This window comes from Seriola lalandi, unplaced genomic scaffold (genome assembly GCF_002814215.2).
Source record: "Seriola lalandi dorsalis isolate HSWRI2012SDOR001 ecotype SW California unplaced genomic scaffold, Sedor1 jcf7180002054538, whole genome shotgun sequence".
Classification (NCBI taxonomy): Eukaryota; Metazoa; Chordata; class Actinopteri; order Carangiformes; family Carangidae; genus Seriola; species Seriola lalandi.
Window position 1 is genome coordinate 516,380 of NW_019525091.1, and position 21,294 is coordinate 537,673.

The 21,294-nt window shown below is 42.4% G+C and overlaps 2 protein-coding genes across 3 annotated transcripts in view; both read left to right on the forward strand.

Moving 5' to 3' along the window:
- Nucleotides 1-452: 452 nt before the first annotated feature.
- LOC111661185 (uncharacterized) lies at nucleotides 453-13,577 on the forward strand. 2 transcript variants are annotated; one of them, XM_023414673.2, is made up of 3 exons: nucleotides 453-992; nucleotides 1,365-1,484; nucleotides 7,706-13,577. In XM_023414673.2, the coding sequence occupies exon 3, from the start codon at nucleotides 8,175-8,177 to the stop codon at nucleotides 12,297-12,299; it is 4,125 nt and encodes a 1,374-aa protein (XP_023270441.1). In that variant the 5' UTR covers nucleotides 453-992; nucleotides 1,365-1,484; nucleotides 7,706-8,174; the 3' UTR covers nucleotides 12,300-13,577. The 2 variants fall into 2 exon arrangements, with proteins under 2 accessions (XP_023270441.1, XP_023270442.1); XM_023414674.2 differs by having other exon boundaries at nucleotides 7,713-13,577.
- Nucleotides 13,578-18,952: 5,375 nt separating this feature from the next.
- dbpa (D site albumin promoter binding protein a) overlaps nucleotides 18,953-21,294 on the forward strand; it is a 38,102-nt gene continuing 35,760 nt past the window's right edge. Inside the window, exon 1 of the mRNA XM_023414670.2 lies at nucleotides 18,953-19,980. Within this exon, the coding sequence (XP_023270438.1) occupies nucleotides 19,785-19,980 (196 nt within the window). The 5' untranslated portion in view covers nucleotides 18,953-19,784. The remainder of the gene's footprint in view (nucleotides 19,981-21,294) is intronic.

Genomic DNA, 21,294 nt, shown 5'->3' on the forward strand with positions numbered 1-21,294 from the left:
CACACACACACACACACACACACACAAAGTAAACAGATGGGGGCACACATTCAAACACACCCACTCAGCAGCAATATACAGACACTGTACTATAATGGTAACTTTAATTGAATGCAAATTGGGCGCTAGCCACACCGCAGCACATGCATGACACACACACACACACACACACACACACACACACACACACACACACACACACTTTGTAATGTTATGCAGCATGCACTGTAATGATATCTTTAATTGACTAATTAACATTTCACACACTTAGTGTGAAAACACACACGCACACACATAAACACGCACACACTCACAGGGGGCTTAATTGTGTCAGAATGCACAGTGAGATCTCTTTTAATGGAGCGCAAACATGCATGCACACGCACGTACAAGCACGCACGCACACACACACGCTTTATTTATTCATGAGCATCATGCTGGATAGGCTCCATATTTTGCAAACGGAGGGGCAGAGGTGGATGTGAACGGAGCGGCGGCGGTGTGGTCGCGGCTGGACAGACCAACCTGTGCCTGGCTCTACCCGGAACCATTATGCAGACAGGAAACTACCATTTTAACGCTAGCAGCATCGGTGGAGCCGTCGTCTACAGAGGGGGACACCTAAAACCGACACGGGCCGGAAAACAGCCAGCAGAGGCGAAAAGAGGGAAAAACACGACGGAAACAAAACAAAGGCGCTGTTTGGGTGAAGACGAGCCGTGAGCCGAGGCGAGCTGCAGGACTGTGGCGGCAGACAATGGACACATCGGGCCGGGCCAGCGGAAACAGTTTTTGTTAGCGAGTGAAAAGCAGCGCTCCCGGGTCGATGGAGAGCCAGGCCCTTCTCTGTGTTTTTCCATGGATGAAGAAAAAGGCCCCGCTGACAGGCAGTAGGGAACCCGCTCTTACGGCGCACTCCCACCTCGATCTTTTCACACTTTTACCCCCGTGTTTCTGAGCTTTTGTTGCACCCAGACGTCGTATGTTTCAAGGTAAAACATAAAAACAAGCCGTTTCTTGCAGGAGTCGGTCAGCTAACGTGCTAGCTGCCAAGCTAAGCGAAGCTAACGGCTCGGCTAAAGCTGCTAGCGCTATGCTATGTAACCGGGATACCTCCTTTATGCCAGTTCAGTTGTTTAATATCAGCATTGCAACACTATTAGACATTTTGCTTCATTTAAAACACATTGTATGTCCGAATGTTCAGTTGCAGCTAAAACAATGTGGTTTTCTTAATCAGTTTTCGAACCGTTAAAGCAGCATTTGAGCAGTTGATTGATGGATGCTAGCAGGCTCTGGTCAGTGAGTGGTAACGGTAATCTGTTTCTGTCTAACCTGCTCGGACATCGGTGCATCTGTTTCAGACTGTCGGGCCAGAAGGTACCGGTTGTCGGCGGAGAAACCGGGCAGTCCTCCTCCACCTCCAGCACACTCACACGTACATCTGAGGTCCAGCAAGAAGCTCCAGACCTGCGGATCAGCCGGTAAGATGCAATCACACAGCTCCAATTAGGCAAACTTAACTGTTAGATTAATTAGCCTCAGTTTGACTCGTGTGCTCTCATCACAAATTGATTGATATTATCAACATTTAAAGTGCAGGCTTAATGGAGAGTAAAGTGGAGTTTTAAACACACGCACACATGAAAAGTCGCTGCTTTTTTGCAGAAGCTGATACAGAATCTGCAGCTCAGACTGTCTGATAACAACACTGACAGCATGTGTTTATGTGTGGAGAAGTTATCTCCCAACATGCAACTTTTTTTTATCATAATCTGCAAAAGATGCTTGTCAAACATTTGATGGTTTCAGCTTCTCCAGTGTGAGGATTTGTCACTTTTTCCAGTCCTTATGTTGCTGTAAACCAAACATCTGTGGGTATGGGACTTTTACTCAATTACAGAAAGCTATTTAAAGACAATCACCCTGGGCTGTGGGAAATTTTTATGGTCATTTTTTATTAATTTCTGCTGTTTCACAGACCAATTAATTGGAAAGTGATCTGTAGGTTAATGGCTAGTGAAAAGAATCATTGGTTGTAGCCCTACAGAAAACCGATCTAAGTTCTTATTGATTTTTCATGATATTGTCTGTAGTGTAACAACAACAAAACGTCTTTTTAGGTAGTCTATACTACAGAGCTTCAAAACGTACATGGGGTCGCTTGAAATGCAGCCCAGGTCGCAGCAGATTTCTAAAACCATAATACTGAAAAAAGGAAAAGTAATTAAGGTGTAAGGTAAAACCAACATGAAGTGTCTTACTAAGATGTTGGGCCACCATGTGCAGCCAGAAAGGCTCCAAGTCTCTAGTGGACTTTACTGGAGGGATAAACATCATTCTTCCCTCAGTTAATGTTTTGGTGATGGAGGTGGAGAGTGCTGTCCAACACGTTGCTCCAAAATCTCCCATAGGTGTTCAGCTGGGTTGATATCTGGTGACTGAAGGTCACAGCATATGATTCACATCATTTTAATACTCATAAAAACCATCAGTGACCCCTCATTCTCTGTGTGGAGGTGTCAACATTTCCTGTTTTCTTCACTCATTTTCTCTGTTAATTTATCCTTGTCTGTATTTCGAGCTCCTCTGTGCTCTTGAAAGTATAATACAGCAGGTTTTGTATTTAATAATTATTAATCAGATGTAGATTTCATGTAAAATTATATCTTAACTCAGTCGTATGATTTCTGGGACTGAAAATGGGTCAAAGGTTAAAAAAAGGTTGAGAAACCCAACTGTGCACTGTAAAGCTAAGACCTGATGTTATGTTTTTTATTTTAAGCATAAGACACCCCACAGAGAAAGATGTTTGATAAGCACGTTTCTGAAACGATCAGATTTCCTGATGCAGACTATTAAGAAAGCCGTGCGGATACTGATTCTACACGCAGTTAGTGCATGTGGATAAGCTGCTAAGAAATGTTTTCCTAACATGTTTCAAATAGACCGAATCACATCTAAAAGCAATTTCGAGTAGTTGAGTAATGAGTTGGTCAATATGCAGAAACTTAATCGGCATCTAATACTCTTTTTAGATGTTTTTTTTTTTGTTTTTTTTTAAAGCAAAAGTAAAAAAAAAAACAGTTTGTAGCTTTTCAAACATGAGAAGTTGTTGCTTTTCTTTACTAAATGAAAGTAAACTGGATGTCTTGATGTCTCTTCCTGGCATTTAATACACAAAACAGTTGACTAATTGAAAAAATAATCAGCAGATTAATTGATAATAAAAAGAGAGACCAGAGAAGCTAGGGCTGCAAGACTCCTGTTTTAACTGTATTGATGATATTCACACAGTAACACATAATTTTGTTAAATTTTCTAGGCTCCTAATTTACATTTCAATTTGATGTAATGGAATAAGAGATTAAAAAGACCCTCACTTAAAAAAATGTTTGCTGTCACAACAGTAAATCAAACTTTAGGTTGTAGCTGCAGATATAAGGTTGCATGTTGAAAATGACAGAAGGCATTTAGGCTTCGTCTTTCAATTTACTATCTAGTATTCATTTATTTTATTTAGAATTTTTGTTTTTGTTTAGAAAACTATTTTTTTCCCCACTTTTCTCTGTTGAGTTGTATTTGTGTTCACAGTTAACATGTTGACCAAACTGTAGCAAACACACCAAGGTGGTTGCTAAGCGTTGCAAACAGTTGAGAGGAAAAGTGTCGTTCAACAAAAATGCTGCAAAATGTTTTCACTTCTTGGATTGGTGGTCATGTGTCACTGATTCCATCAGTCAGCAGCAGGTGACGCGCAGACTAGTTTCTCCTCTCTGGAGAAAAGGTCACTAATCAATACATTCATCTGCTATGCTGATTAGTTTGGAATAAAACTTGACACCCTCAGATTCAGCTCTTAGCCCACACTCATCAATCCAACAGCTAGTTACATGCCTTCACCTGGTGTAACAGGTGTAAACTAGCTAGTTCCCTGGTATTTAGCTAGAATGAAATTCAGCAGCTTTAGAAATAGATGTGAGAGCTCACTGCCTCATGAACTGAAATATGGATTAATGAATCTTATATATATATATATTAATATATTAATAAATCTACTGAACTGACATTTTCTCCTCAGGTTGTAGTTTATTAGATTGTTAATGTCATGCACCCACATGTTTTTCTTTGCTAAACTACACTGCCTCAACACATACCCAGGTGTGTTAAATTTTAAAATTAACTGATGATTATTTTCTCATCAAACTGATTGATCGTTTGGTCTATAAAATGTTAGACATTTGTTAACTATAATTTTTCCTATACCCAAGATGATGTTTTCAAATTTCTTGTTTTGACCAAAACCTAAAGTATTCAGTTTATAATCACATAAAGGAATGGGAAATAATCTGATTCAAGAAACATTAACCAGAAAATGTTTGAATTTTTGGTTGAAAAATGGCTAAAATGATTAATCGATTGCCATAATAGTTGTCAGCTGACTGATTGATTGAATGTTTGTTGCAGCTATAGTTATAGCAGATCTTTAAACCAGTTGAGTGCCATTTATTCCAGGCCGTCCCAGTTAGACAAACTGGTAACTGAGCAGAATTTATATGAATTTGCTTTTGCACTAAGACGGCAGAGTTTGTGTTTTAGATTGTGAGTGTGATTTTTTTTTTTTGTTTGTTTGTTTGTTTGTTTGTTTTTTGTAACAGTTATAGTTGATTATTGTTTATTTTGGCAGTTTCTTTCCTACAGCTAAACTGTTTGATCAGAATGTTTTATTAGTTCTTTGAATATCTGATTCCTTGAATTCAGCTTCTATAAGGGGAACATATTTGTTAGAAAAGCCTGAGGGTGGAGAACAGAAGCATCATTCTTCTCAGTGCCACCATCTGTTTGCTTAGTTCACTGCTTCATCAGCTTTCTGACAACTTTCTCTTTTATATATTCTTCTTATTATTGTTCAGAGGGAAATCAGCATTAAGGTTTTTTTAAGGTTTTGTAAGTTTAATTACAGCCGTATTTCAAAGATATCTCAGATACACGATCAGCTCAGGTTATGAGTCCCCAGTGTCGCTGTGCTCCGCTTCAGGCTGTACGCAGATGTGACGGCACATATGAGGATGTTTGGCTTCTCTGGTTTCTGTCTCAGGGGATAGTTGCTCATGTCGAGTGCTCTGTGCACAGGCAAGGTCAGCGTGGAGAGCGGACTTAACCTCGGCTTTTATAAAGAGATGTCACACAGAAAGAAAGCAAAAGATAGATGCACAAAAACATAAGATTATTTCTGTTCAGGGCTTTTATGCTGATGTTTAATTCAGGAGTAAAAGCAGCAGATTGTTGCCCACAGTGAAAGAGAGAAAAGCATCATTGTAATCAGATCAAGATTGAAGTGTTTTCATAGTAATGCAGATCGATTGTCAAAATATTTGCTGATTAAATATCAATTGATAAATCGAATGATCGCACAGATCCTTGAAGCAGGTGGGTGCCATTTATTTCAGGCCATCCCAGTTAGACAAACTGGTAACTGAGCAGAATTTAGATGAAGTTGCTTTTGCACTCAGTGGCAGATTGATGTCAAAAGTATTCAGACTCAGGAGATGGTGTTGAATCAGATTTATTCTTTAGAGTTAAAAATGTTGAGGAGTCCTTTAAAGAACGAAGCACTGAAGATGTTTGGATGGGTGATGGTGTCATTATTATTGAGCTGAAACAACTAATCGAATCAACGAATCCATTAGTTGACTGACAGAAAATTAATCAAGAACTCATTTGTTAATCAATTTATAATTTTAAATGTTTTTTTTTTTTTCATACTCAAATGTATTTATTTTAGTGTTACATTTGTGAGGACTGGCTGCTCTCCTTTGTTTTGTTTGACAGTAAATTAGAAGTTGAGGGTGTTTCACTGTTTGTGCGACAGTAAACACGCAGTTTGCAGACAAACCGAAATAACAGATTTGATAGACAGGCTTTATCGGTAAGTCAGATGTTATCTGAATCAGCTGTAAATGCTCAAGGTGTCGGATGCTAAGTAATTGAGTGATATCATACACTAGAAATAACACCAGAAGCATCCGTTTCTATATTGGTAGTGAAGTGCTGCGTTCCTCGATGGGTTTACAGTATCAAGTTACTGCTCCGCGCACCGACCCACATTTGTATGAATACATTTTCTTCCTAATTGGTTTTAAAAAAAACCTTGGAGGTAGAAGAAACAAAACAGGAACATGATCAGTGAAGTTAATTGAAAATTTCAGTTTCTAAATATCAGATTGCACTTTTGACAGGAGGGATTTGCCGAGCAGCTTGTGTTTTTCGTCTTGCGCACAGAAACACTGTCCACCAGACCACCTTTTGTTTTTTATCTGGCATTTAGTTAGGGGTGTGTGTGTGTGTGTGTGTGTGTGTGTGTGTGTGTGTGTGTGTGTGTGTGTGTGTGTGTGTGTGTGTTGGAGGCGACAGGCAGCCATGTTATCCTGCAGGAGTCGTGGCATTTTGGGCCGCTGCTCTCTTCTCTTCTCCCTCTTGTTGTCTGTATTTGCCCCACTCACCAGTGTCTCCACATGCTTGAATGGGGCAACTAAAGGGCAACTGACAATATTTTTTTTATTATTGTCTGTCGATTATTTTTCTGATTAATTATTTGTTTGTCTCCATTTCCCAGAGTTCACGGTGATGTTTCCAAATGTCATGTTTTGCCTGATCAACAGATTAAAACCCAAAGATATTTGTCTTTTAATGACTGAAGAGAGAAAATCCTCACAGGGGAGAAGCTGCACCAGAGAACAGTTTAGACTTTTTGATTGAAAAATGACTGAAATGATTAATAATCAAAGTTTTAGCTTGTTAATTATCTGTTGAGCAACTCGGGTTATTCAACTAATGCCATATTAAAAGTAGAAAACCAGTATAATAAGTAATTGTCTCAATTATTATTGGGCCAAGATTTCATGTGGATGAGTTTTGTCTGTAATGATTTCTATGTTTAGCTTTATGTCTAGTAATGAATTCTTAGTTAAACAATAATGAGAATAAAACTGCTCTTTCACATTAAAACGGTGACAGAAAAACACATTTAAACATCCAAAATAAAAATAATGAGGATTAAAAATAAAACATTAAAGAAAACACTTAGCACAAACTCAAGCTCTAAGTTTACGGCAGCTGTTGTGAGGCACTCTGGGTTCAGTGGGTTCAGGCTGTGTGATATTAGGAAACCAGCTGAAGGGAAAACATTTTACCTGCTTGAACAAATGATCAAACGCAGAGCACTTTCCAAGATTTCCAGAGAGTTCGTATAAAAATAATTGTGCAACAGCTGCTCAGGCATCTGAGTGAGTATTCAGTGTGATGAGGGAAGGCAGTGACCTAATTTCCATCTTATCTTGAGTCAGACATTGTCAACACGCTTATATTTTTAGCCAAAAATGTAGGCGACCCTCGACTACGCTTTTATTTTCTCTAGGAAAATGTGTTTTGAAAAGAATAAATACATTAATCTTTAAGAATAAAACATATAAATGTATAATATACAGTAGTACAACAGGAACAGAAACTACAGGCTTTAGAAAATAATGAGTTGTTTATTTGTGCAGTTCCTTTTGTGATGTTCAGCATCCAGCTTTAAGAACCGACGGCAAGACAGTGTTTCTGAACTAACTGTGCCAAAACTGTTCAGTCTATTTGCTCAGTATCGAGTCACTAAATCACTTTCTGACATTAATGTTCCTTCCTCTCCTTCTCTTTCCTCGAGCTCCCAGAAGAACTCCATGAAGGGACAGGAGGGCACTGAAGCAATGGTCCGTCCTCCACGGAAATAGCGGACACACTCCTGCTTCATGACCTGATTTGAAAACTCAGCACACGGTTATGGAACACTTAGTAAAGAAACACTACAGACTCAGTTTTTTAGTATAATTTAGTATATTGCCTATTTATGACCCTTTTTTATAACATCCCACAGAAGCACTTGAAGGCTTCACTCTTGAATGGAGGGTAAAACTTTTACTCTCTGTTGATATATTTATGTAAGAAACATAAGCATCGGCTTTTTGTGGATTACAGCGGCTTGTTTGAAGTTTGGGGGTAGAGGTCACGACGGGACTACCTCTGAAAATCAGACCTTATTAGGTTAACAAAGCTTCACTGCTGTTTCCAGCAACTATTGACTAAGTGCTCAAGGTAGTTTGGCCTTGGACACTTAGCCACATCTGCTTTTGGAGATGTTCCAGTTCAGCAAGTACCCCATGGACATTTTAGAGATGCTAAGCGGACACCAAGCCCATCAGTTCAAAGGCCTTGGGTTAGAACGACAACTGAGCCACCAACAGCAAGTCCAGCTACAGCATCAGCAGCAGCTCCAGCAGCAGCACCAGCCCTCCGCTGACACCTCTGGAAGCCTCCTCTCCGGCCTCGGCCTTGGATCCCTCCAGAGCACTCGGAGTAATGCCTTCGCTGACTCCTCATCATTATTCGCCAAGATGAGTGCCCCCCCCTCCATCTCCCACCAGAGCCAGTCGTCCTCATCGTCTCACAGCTCCAGGAAGTCCAGTAAAATGAGCAGTAGCAGCGGGAGCGGGAGCTCCTCATCGGGGTACCCCCAGTTCCTGCGGCCTTTTCACCCGGCCGAGGCTGCGCTGGCTCAGGAGCAGCTCCACTCTGGGATGGGACGTTTTGACTTTGGTGGGAGCAGCAGTGGGGGGGGTGCAGGGGTCATTGGGGGTGTCGTCACACCTGCGCCCCCGCCTCCGCCGCTGCATCCAGGTCTCTCTGTCCCGCAGCCCTCCCCTGGTCCCTCCTCTTCCTCACCCTCTCCCTCCACCTCTGCTTCAGCCTCCAACAACCCCTCTGGCAGCACTGCAGTCCCCTTAGTCGGCCAGTCTGATCCCCGTAGCCTCCACCAGCAGTTCAGCTGCATGCTCGCCGCCAACCAGTACTTCCTGTCTGGAGTACCCACCAACAGCAGCCTGGAACAGTTCCTGGTCCAGCAAGGCACTCACAACCACTTAGGCTTGGGCCTCAGCCAAGGGGCCACTGAGTCAAACTCGGCCCTAGCGCCTCCCCCTGCCCTCCACTCATCCCACAGCCACAGCCACACAGCTCCACAGCCTCAGCAGCAGCAACAGCAGCTGACCCCTCATGCCTTATCTCATCCACACAGCCACACTCACCATCCACACCCTCTCCACCCGGCTCCCCAGCCTGCCCCACTGGGTGGCTTTGATTTCCAAGGCATTCCAGTCCTTTCCTCCAACCAGATAGCATCACTAATGCAGCAAGAGGCAGGCCTTCCCCTCCCCCTTCCACTCCACCTGTCCCTCTCTAAAGACGATGCATCAAAGTCCGGAGACAGCTCGTCCACGTCGGTTTCCAGCGGAGGAAGCAGGAGAAAGAAAGCGATGGCGGGCTACCTGCCCCAGAGGAAAACAGACAGTAGTAGCCACAGTCACAGCAGCCACAGCCATAGCAGCAGCAGTGTTAGTAACTGCCATAACAGCAGCTCAAGTGGGCACAGTCAGAGCTCCTCATCAGGCCTTGTGGGAGGAGGATCTGGGGGAGTTGGGATAAGTGGCATCGGAAGCGAGCCACCACATTCCTCTCTTCTCTCATCGTCCTCACAGCAACAGTCATCCTCCACCGTCTCCTCCTCCTCGTCTGCCCCCCCTTCCTCAAACTCCACCTCTGTGCTTGTAGCCAACGGTAACCAACAGTTGTCCAAATCCCAAGAGAGCCACAGTACCAGTTCATCTGGCCAGCCCGAACCAGAACCCCTTTACCACTGTGGTGAATGTGGTAAAACCTTCACCCACCTCTCCAGCCTCCGAAGGCATCTCCGCAGCCACGGCTTGACGCCAGAAAGCCAAAGCAGGAAGTCGGACTGTAACTCCCCCAGCCCAGAGAGGATATTCTGCTGTGGTGAGTGTGGAAAGAGATTTAAAAAGAGGGGTCACCTCATCCAGCACAGCGTCACCCACTCAGAAAACCGGCCTTTTGTCTGCACCATCTGCCAAAAGTCCTTCAACCGCCGAGAGTCACTTACGAGACACGAGAAGATCCATGACGAGAAGCCTTTCCGCTGCCCTGCGTGCGGACGTTGTTTCCGCGAGAGCACCTCTCTTCTCAATCACGCTGCGTCAGGCGCCTGCGGCAAACCTCCCCGGAGTTCAAAAAACCGGGGCAGCAGCGGAGGGAGTGGATCGTCCAACCCTAGCAGCAGTAAAATGGGAAGCAGCGGAAACAGGGTAGGCATTTCAAACGATGCTGCGGCATTGGCTAATGACAAGTATGCAACAGATTATTCCAGAAGTCGCTACCAGAACCAGTCGTCCTACAGCAGCAGCGTCGACGACTACAGACGATCACAGTCCTCGTCTTTGTACTCATCAGAGAGCACGCTAGCCAGTGAAATGACCAGCCAAACACTTCGCAAGGCCCCTTTAGCACCTACTCTTCATCCGCACCCTCAAAGTCAGCAACAGCACCACCACCACCAACCGCAGCAGCCACACCTCCCCCTCTCCTCTCTATTGGATGATTCGGAGGACGAGGTCACGAGCAGCGCGATGTCGGCCATCGCCGCTGCAGCCGCGGCTTCCTGTGATATTAACACAGAGAGTCGGGAAGGAGAGAGGAGGGATATCATCGGAGGCCTGCTGGGGGGGTTGGGGTTTGGTAACATGGGTGGTCCATCATCCACGTCCAGCCTCAACGGTTCCACTATGCCTTTAACCCACCCAAGCCAACCCCACACGAAGCCCAGGAGGCCTAGGAAGCCCAGAGAGAAAAGGGACCCAAGCACCATCGTGAGGAGGAGGAGGAGCCCTGCGCCTCCTGGGGATGGCTCAGAGAGGCCGTATGGATGTCAGATCTGTGGCAAACGCTTCAGGAGGGCGGAGACCCTGCGACGCCACAACCGCGTTCACACAGGGGAGAAACCTCACGCCTGCGACGTCTGCGGCAAAATGTTCCGCGAGCCTTTCCACCTCACCAAGCATCTGACTGTGCACTCTGGTCAAAAGAACTACAAATGCAACCTGTGTGGCAAGATGTTTGCGTATGCGCAGAGCCTGGTGCGTCACGGGAAGCTGCACAGGAAAGGGGAGATCGACAACCAGGGGAGGAGAATCAAAGGTGCTGCTGCTGCCCTCAGTCAGGTCGCCAACTCGGGAAACTCTGACTACTTCTCCTCCTGCTCCCAAGGAGAGAAGTCTCCAACATCGGGCACCCCCTCCCAGAGGCTTTATACCTGCACAGTGTGCTGGAAATCATTCCGCCACTACTTCCACCTGACGGCACATCAACAGACTGTCCACGGTGGCGGCGTCGGGCTGGAAAAGTCCTTTCGTTGTGAAGTATGTGGCAAAGCCTTCGCCTACTCCAACAGCTTAGTGCGGCACAAGCTGTCTCAGCATGGCATCGACCGCAACGGGCATCGCGTCAGCCAGTCCCAACCCTCCGGGTACTCGCCCCTCTTCTATGATGCAGGTTCAGGTTCCAACTACACTGGCTCATCTCACATGCAGCAGGGGGCCTCTGCACAGCAACAGCAGCCGCCACCACCACCACCGCAACAACAACAACAACAACCGCCACCACAACCCCAGCTGCAGCACCCTTTTCACTACCGCTCAAAAAACTTCCAAAAACGGCATGGACAGACAAGAAAGCACCGAAAGAAAAAAAGGCGAGTGGTGATCCACAGCATCATGAGAGACGGAAAGCTGGTGGGTGTCCCGCTGAGTAAAGACACCCGCAGGAAGCTGATGATCCTGAGGAAAAAGAGAGGGAAACTGCAGGCACAGCTCAACAAAAAAAAGCTTCTGGCCCAGCTGAGGATGAAGGGCGGCGTGATGAAAGTGAAGTCATGGTCCGGGGGCGCCGTCAGAGTCACCGGGCTTACCTCAATGGATATCCCAATCAAGCGCTTCCCCTGCCCGATCTGCCCCAGCACCACATACGCCAAGCACGGTTCTCTGCTGGTCCACCACGCCATCAGGCACCCGCCGAGAAACTCAGGCCGCCACGCCCGACTGCGGTGCCAGGTGTGTGGAAGACGCACCGGCTCGTTACACAAAGCCTTGAAACACAGGGGCCAGCATCTCAAACAAGCTGCATTCCAGTGCCACAGATGCCGACACCGTTTCTGGAACTCCCGGCTCCTGGCTCGCCACAAGTTCTCCTGTCGAGGGATGAGCGCCGGCAGCGGGTCCGGGAACTGGGGACTGATGAAGATAAAATCTCCATCGTCTCATAACCAGTCAGATAGTGACCAGTCACCAGTCCAGCTGACGGTTCCAGTTCTGGTCCAGCCTGAGAGATCAACAGTTCTGACTGAGTACAGTCAGTAAAAAAAACAAAAACAGTTTTCTAGAATAGATTCTTTTGATGTTTATTTTTTTTAAATAATCCAAGAAGCAGCAAGAAAGAGCTAGCAAGTTTTTAACAAAAAGAGGTGGGAGAATGGGGAGGGTTTAGTGTAACTCCCATAATACCCCCACACCCCACCCCCGGTTAAATCTGTATACAATCCTAACTTACTACAGCAGAGGTGGTCGATAAATTAGCGTGGACTTCAAAAGGCCCAAAATCAGAACCACTCTAAGTATCTGTCTCCTCTTCCCCAAAGGTGAAGGAACTCTAGACCACGAGACAATTTTAGTAGCATTTATTTGACAAAGGCATTCATCCACTTTCCTTTGCATCCTGTTTTTTTATTTGTAATTTTCCCATTAGCAGTGTTTGCGCATCAATATGGATTGGATGCCTATTGTAGAAGTGAGGTACCTTTTTAGTACCAGTTTATTTTTACAAATTGTTTTCACATTATTCACAGTTAAACAGTATAGTCCTCGTCTCTTGCTCTGTATGTGTTTATTTGTTACCCCCAGTGGAGAATCTCTCTTTTTATATTGAGATGAAATCTGCCCTCAAGATAAAATTATCTTTTTATTAAAAAAGAAATCCTGACCCCACTTAATAGCCTCATGAAAATGACTTTTACATCAGTAAATAGTCGTATCCGGCACAAAAGACAGTACTAGTTGATGTGCTAAAGTGACTGAAAAGGAAAAAAAAGGAGCTAAGACAAAACAGTAAAGTGTTGGTGATCTTGTTTTTAATGTACACTACTTTTGTCATTTTTTAAAGAGGCGTGGATGGAGAGAAAACACGACTCAAACTGTTAATGTGTTCAGGATTTGAAAAGGACAACAGAAATAACCGGAGTGTACTGTACAATTCGTATTATATTTTATTATATATTGATTATTTGCTGTTTTTTACTCCAAGTATCATTTCTTTTATCATTGTTGGTATTGTATGGGTGGGAGGGAACGAGTTGGGGGCTATCTTTGTAAAACAGCGGGATGAGTATATGTATCGATGTGATATTTTTTTTCCCCCCTCCCTGCACCCCTTTTACCTGCTCCCTCATTGCCACAATTATGCCCAATTTTTTGTAACAAAAGCGTGTACACATAGTTCATTACTTAGGTCCTGTCCAAACGTGTTTTTCTTTTTTTCTGTAAAACTAAAACATGTAATATTACTAAATTACTATCCTTTTCTTTGCCTAAAAGTGAGTTGTTGAAAACCCTCAAATCAAATAAAAAAAATCTGAAATGTTACGTCCACTGTTATGTTAAAAGCTGGTATTTGAAATTTCCCCACAAAGGCATAATTTCTGGTTGTGAGAAATAATAGAAATCATGTTGAAACTTGTGGAACAATAATTTAAGCAATTTATCATTTCCTACAAGGTTTCTCAAAAGAACAATGTCATTTGGTACTAATTATAGGAAAAATTGTAATTTCCTTGAAAGAAAATGTCCACTTCAACACAAGCAAATATTTATTAATAACAAATTTATTTTTGGAAAATTAATTCTTCACGGAGGTTGAATTTTATGCAATCTTGTGCACAAATATTGCATTTCATGCATATTTGTGCACAAGCTAAAAGACTTCCTAGGTGCCCTCACATTTAATTGCAATGAATTATTTGGAAGTCTTAAACACATAATTTTCCCTGTAATTAATACCAAATTACTTCTGGAAATCTTTAGAAAAATTTGAAATTATATCCATTTTAAAATACTACCCATAAAAAAAAAAACCCATTGTGAAAATGTTGTGACCTGACAGATGACATCAATCAAGCAGGCTCTACATTATTTAGATAAAACACTGGGGGAAAGTGGAAGAATGGCGCCTTATGTCTCCAGAAATGTATTGTCATGCACTTCACTTCATTTAAAAAAATCACACAATGAAATCAAGTTGAGAAATTTGGTGATCTAGTTGGTGTGTTCATACATCACTGCCCAGTGCCCAAAAGAGATACGTTGGAGTGGAAAACAAACTCACCTTTGGCTCTGAAATTTCTGCAAATAACATAAAAATGTAACTAAACATCTAAAAAGTATGAATCTGTGTTGGCAAACTTCACATGGATGATTGCACGTGGTGACTGAGCTCCAGATGCTAAAATATACATGACCACAGACAGGAGTTTTTAAAAAGCACTCCCACCTGTGCTCCACTTGAATTAGACGCAAGATCCACCTCCCATAATATCAAAAAAATGTTCCCAGATTTTGCGATATGCACCTTGGAAGTTTCTACCTCCAGCCCGATACAATGAAGGTGAATGGAATTTACTTTATGTTGCTTTGAAACATTGAAGAAATTACTCAAAAAAACTCAACCGCATGACTTTCCAGAAACAATGTCATGGATATTCAGGAGAATGTGTTTTCTTTGGAACAACTTTCTACGGATGAAATGGCCTCTTTTAAACCATATGACATAGTGTATTTAATTTCGGTATACTTTGATTTAGATAAGAACGATCAGGGCTGGTATTAAAACATTTTTTGACTATGTTCATTTACTTTCAGGTCCATTAAAGAAATACATGTTCTTCACAGTTCAAAACTTGATAAAAACAATAGATTCTAAATTGAAAAATTGACCATTCACTCTTCAAAGCTTTTACTAACAAAGCATCTGTTAATGTAGATTCGAGAAAGTTAATTAAAATGGCTGAAGTTTTGCATGGGCAAGCAAGTTGGTATAATGGTGACAGTAGTTCAGAGAAATGACTTCTGTCAGTCAGTCTTAGTCGTAGTTATAAGTTGGGTAAAAATTGTCAAAATGATGCTTTAGTTTGGTGTGGTTAAGCTCAGTGGATGATCTAGGAGTAGATATTCTAGCAATAAATATTTGTATTTAGACAACACACAGCTGCTATTAAACTACTTATCTATTCCCATCGACCCTCCACAAAGCCTTAGGTCTAGGAGGATCCAGCACTTTATTAAATGGACTACCAACAACTGTCTGTAAAATGCCATTAAGACTCCATCATCCATCCCCTCAAAGCTTGTTTTAGATAATTAATACATCGTGTATATTTTTATCCATCCCTCTACTATAGGAGTGTTGAAATGGTTTTTCTCTGATGCATAAAGCCCACGCACACAAGTGTAGACTCAGAGAGCTCCAGGTATAGTGACAGGAAGTAAGGTGTTGTGCACCTGAGGCATGTAGTAGGTGAGCTGGCCTGACCACACAGCGGCCCCTATTTTTTGGCGGGGGAAACTAGTGTATACATGGGTTGGAAAGGTGAACGGCTGTAATGTTTTGACGCATTACCACCAGTCGCCCACTAGATGGTGCCATTACAATAGAATAGAAAGTAAACTAGAGCTGGAAAGGACCAAGGGGAAAATAATTTCAATTCGAAACGGCTCATGAAACTCGAATCACACATTAGTGGAGTCAAGCTGTTGTTCCACACTTTCCCTGATGCATGCCAGCGTACACACACTCCTACTCGTGTGCGTATGTGCGTGTGTGTATATGTGTGTGAGTGACAAAGATTATTTTGGCCTCTTACTACCAACACATTCCTGTCATGTATATTTGACAGCACTCTGTCACCAGATAGGACCTGCAGGCTTCTCCAGGTCCTTCTAGGAACTGCTGCTCTCGCAGTGCAGCTGCTGCAACGGATTCATGAGTCAGTCAAATTAATGTCAACAAGAAACACATGATGTTTATGTTTGATTTACTCCTGTAATAAATTAATAGGCTGTTATTATTATTGTTAGGATATTATTCATGTTTCAGGTTTGCCATTCATTTCACAGGGACAGTATGCATTAACATCCATGTAAGATCTTAATCTGATAAGTAACTAGCAAGCTAAATGTGGAGTAAAAGGATATTTGTAAAAATGTAGTGAGGAAGAAATATAAAGTATCTGAAAATGGAAATTCTCAAGTAAAATATTAGAACCTCAAAATGGTACTTAAGTACAATATTGGAGTAAATGTACTTAGTTACTCTCCACCACTGCTACATTATCAGGTATGAAAAATAGTTTGACACCTTTACATGACAACGAAAAACATTAAATTGTCAAAACAAAAACGTTCTTAATTAGTTTTTATTTTATATTGACATTTTTTGTGTAATATTTTCTTATTTTTAAATGTACTTTTTGTTTGAATTAGTTTAGTAAAATTTACAATATGATATGTTGGATAATAATATATGACATGTTTTGTACTTTTATTTTATCTTTTCAATTTCTATTTATTTTTTTATTATTGTAATTTTATAATAGTTATTTAATGTATGTTTTTTTTTTTTACTATACTTTTTTTATTTTATTTATTAGTTATCTTAGTTAAAAAAAAATTTTATGGATCTTTAGTTAATTGATTTTTGACACCCCCTCCCTCCCTCCCTCCCCTCCTATTCCCCCCTCCAGCCAGCCCCTCACGCGGCAGTGGCATGGGGAAACCTGTGGGCGGAGACTGTGACCTATTTTAAGCCAATAGAAGGCCGAGAACGGCAGCGAGTGACCTAATTTCAGCCAATCGCAGCGCGGCAGAGTCGCCGGTAGGCAACAGTCGGCGCGTGCCGGAGCCATGTGCTTCTTTGGTGTGGAGATAGGGACAACCAGTGGGGAGAGAAACAGTCTAGTCGTTGCTTTTACCTCCGTTTTCATCGTATTAAATACAGTATAATCACTTTAGATGTGATGATTTTAAAACTTTACAGCCTACAGTTACTGTATAATTAAAAACTCCATTCAACCCATCGAAAGAAACGTTAATAAACAAGTTTTTCATCTTACACTCCTGACAAATCACAACATGGCGGTTGTATCTCTAACCACTGTAAACTGACAAAATGGAGTGAAACACCTGACACCTGTGTTTGCTTCTAATACACAGCTACTTTCAGCCTTCAAATTCTGTCACGTTGTGGGTATAAATGTGTCAGTGTGTGTGTGTCTGTGTGTGAGTTTGGTGGGGGGTGGGGTGGGGAGGGCGCAGTAAAACAGCAAACATGCCTACGTCTCAAGACTGGTCGTGGTACTTTACTCTGACTTTCGCTCCTTGGTCTTCGCTGTTGTTTTGGCCTCTCGGTTTAAATGACAGCGTGAGAGAAGAGGAGAGGGGCGGGGAGCGGAGTACAGCTCGGGGGTGGCGGGTACTTGGTACGCAACAGTCCCAGCTGTTATCTGCTATTGGCTGAAGTTACAAGGGGGTGTTGTATTTTAAATGCAAATTTGTGTTGCGTTCAGGTACTAAGAGAAGAAACAGCAAACAGAAAATGACACTTAAAAGCAAGAACTAGAATCATTCAATGTAGTGTGACTTGATGTACTGCAGGGACTGAAAAACTAATTAAGTCATAAATAAACAATTGCATAAGAAATTAGATGATGAAAATACTATATCATGATGGCTTACCCAAGTATATCTTCTGCTATGAAGTCATGATGACATTTTATATCATTACAACAGTGTTTTATTGTAATTCATTATCTGTTTATAGGTTTGCCTCCACTCATTGGTGCCCACAAAAGAAGTTATAGTTATTCAGAAAATACATTAATAAACACTTGTGTACTCCTTAATATAGAGGAACTTCCGCTGAAGTGTCACCAAAATACAACTCAATGTACAGTTTTTACAAGTAACCTTATTTAGCATTGCTCAGGAATTGATACTGATATACACATAGTCATTATGGAGTTTCAAAAAGAAGTTAAAAAAAAATTTCTATTCATTTATCAATACTGTGTTTTTTTTTGTTTAAAACTATAATTAAATGTGGGACTTGCTTCATTTAACAAGGCAAAGTGTCTCTATTTTTTTTTATAGTATAACCAAGTTGAACGTTTTTTTGTAGTAATACAGATTGTTGTAAAAATTCTTTGTACATCCTTAAAGGCTATAACCAATATTTTAACAATATATCAAATGACAATGTGAAAACAATGTGATAATGTGAAAGGAGTTGCTCACAGTAATGAACCTACAGTGAATTATCACCTGAATTTGTGGTTCTGCTTGGCTTTAAAGAGTTTTATGGTGAATTTTGGCTCATTGTTGTCAAGTTTACTGTTTTAGTTCAATCTCATTACTCACAGAGGGTCATTTCCAGCCCAAAGAATGTAGATATTTTCAGTGAAACAGCTCTAAAATCCCACCATAAACTACCTGCTTAGCACCAAACAGCAGACGAACACAGTAAGTACCTATCTGAACATAGTGGACTCAGGAGTTGATCAAGACCAAAACCAGAGCTAAAAGGAGAACACTGGGATTATTAAAGATAATTTTGTGTTGTAACTGGTTGATGTGTGTCTACAAGTTTGCCACATCAACACAACTTGTTGTAGCCAAAATAAATGAGTTACTGCAGGTTTAAGCTAATGAGACAACATAAGCGAATCAGGTAAATTCTTTCAAAATGTATTCATTCATTCCTTATCCTGATACCCCTAAAATCTTATTTTAATATGGAAGCTCATATTTACCAGCTTTCACATATGCCGTGAAGGCGTTACAGTGGCTTTAAGAAAAAGGCGGCGTTGCCGGGGGCGTGGTCTCAGAATGCAAACGAACCACGCCCCCAAGCGCCTTTCCCCCGTGAGCGGTGACGTCACACGAGCGGCCCGTGTTGGTTCCAGCTGACTGAGAGAGAGAGAAGGAGAAAGGGAGGGAGAGAGAGAGAGTGAGAGAGAGAGAGGGGGAGGAAAATAAGAGCCATCAGCCCCATCTATCTGACTCTCATACTATTGGATATTATTATTTTTTGGGGGGGGATCTCTTTATTTCCTTCATCTTGTATTTTTCGCTTGTTTGTTTTTGGCCATCTTTTTCTACCTTGGAGACTTCTCCCACCGCCGCGACTCGACTCCGCTTCTACTGTTTACTGTACTGTTTCTAATCCTCTCTCTCCACTCATTGCATTGGACTACAGACATCCGCGTTTATTTCTGTTTTCATCTTCTATTTGCTTTTTTGCCTTCCGGACTCATAATTCTTCGCGCGATCAACCGACCAACCGACCGACGGACCGGCCGCCGTTATATCTCCACAAACTCAAAGGGGACCTCACTCCTGCGCCTTCGGGATTGAATTTGTCTTCCTGCATGCGTCTGTTAGTGCGGAGCTGAGTTTGTTTAAAGGAAGAAAACGTGACAGCAACTCCAGAGAGCTCAGCCAGTTTGAGAGGATGAATTAGACTCGGTCGACATGGTGCCATTTTGGAGATAAACCCCCCTCTTTTATTTCGTTTCTTTACTCATATTTCTTCATGGGACGGGCGGAGAAGCGGGATATCAGGTGGAGATCTTGAGCGCACACAGGCGTCACCTGTCAGCACACCTTTTGACGGCGCGCCTGTCAATTAGTGTCACTAATTGGATTATTTTGATCTTGAACTTACAGTCTGCAGGTTGCTCTACTCCACCTCCTCTCCCCCGTGCCTCCCCTCATCTCCCCCCTCCTCTTCCCCTAGAAGTTATGTCAAGGCCTCTCTCTCAGCTCTTACCGCCGGATCTCCCTGCCGGGGCCACCAGCCCCCAGTTTGGGGCCAGCAACCCGGCTGGAAGTGGCCCTCAAAGTGGACACCTGACCTCCATGACCAACCTGAAGTCCCTGCTCCAGCTGCCAATCAAGACCGACCAGAGAGGAACCAAGGACTGCTGCGAGATGAAAGGTGAGTGTGTGCACGTGTGCATTTGTGTGAGCGTGTGTGAGTGTGCATATAGCCTGTGTGTGTGTGTGTGTGTGTGTGTGTGTGTGTGTGTGTGTGTGTGTGTGTGTGAAGGGGAGGTGGGGGGATCCTATAGGCAAGAAACTTCTTAAAGGGACACTAGTGGAAATACCTCAACCAACAAGTTACTGCTGGGACATTATAGAGAAATGCACTTTTAATATACATCCAAATAGATTTTAATGTGCTATAATTGCAATGCATTTCCTATGATAGATGTTTATGTGATACTTTGTCCTGAATTTGATTGCAAAAATCCACAATCAATGCAATAGACGAAGTATATTATTAAGTGCAACTATAAAAGCACATTTGAAGCCCCTGTTGAAATATAATGTGAATGTTGTGGTGATATAATGTGAAATACAGCGGAAATCAATAATCGATCAATCTGTTTGTTAGCAGCTATTTTGATGGTAATTTCAATAAAGTTAGAAATTTTCTGTTACTAGCTTCTTGATTATGAGAATTTGCAGCTTTTCTTTGCTAAAGATGAAATTAAACTCAATATATTTGGAATATGAACACATCGCATCATTTTCTTTTGACATTTCAATCAAGAAAACAGTTGGTAGATTAATAGATAATTGAAATAATCATTCAGTCAATCAGAAACCATTTTAAATGTTCATTAAAGAGCCTCTGCTCAATATAAGGCTTTGCAGAAACATCACAGGAATATTACAGTGATTATTCATTGGTGTGTGTGTGTGTGTGTGTGTGTGTGTGTGTGTGTGTGTGCATGTGACTGAGTGGGTAGGTGTGATTGTAGACACACACACACACACACACACACATACACACACACTGTTTTCACTTCAGCCTTCCTCCTTCTGGCCCGCTGGATTCTTCTATTAAACATTTCCTTTTTGCATTTGGTGGTGAAATGAAATGATCAGGAGGAGGAAGAGGAGGAGGAGGAGGAGGAGGGGGAGGAGGAGGAGGGAAGCGGAGGGAGTAAAAAAAGCAACACAGTCTGGAGTGGATGCCATTAAAAATACAGCCAAAGCAGAAGCAGCAGCAGAAGCAGTCGTTTGCGTTGAATCTGATTCGTTGTTGTGTTTAAATAAAGGTTAGTGAGTGGGATTGAATTGTTTCCCATCCACCAGCTGCCATGACAAATATTAACCAGGCTGCCTCTCCTTCCTCTCTCTGCTGTGGGGATGTCATAACTCCTAGTCAGCTGCTGTCAAACACACACACATACACACACACACACACATACACACACACACACACACACACACACACACACAC

What these genes read in the sequence shown, in the direction of transcription:
- LOC111661185 (XM_023414673.2), top strand. Translation starts at nt 8,175, where the DNA reads ATGTTCCAGTTCAGCAAGTACCCCATGGACATTTTAGAGATGCTAAGC.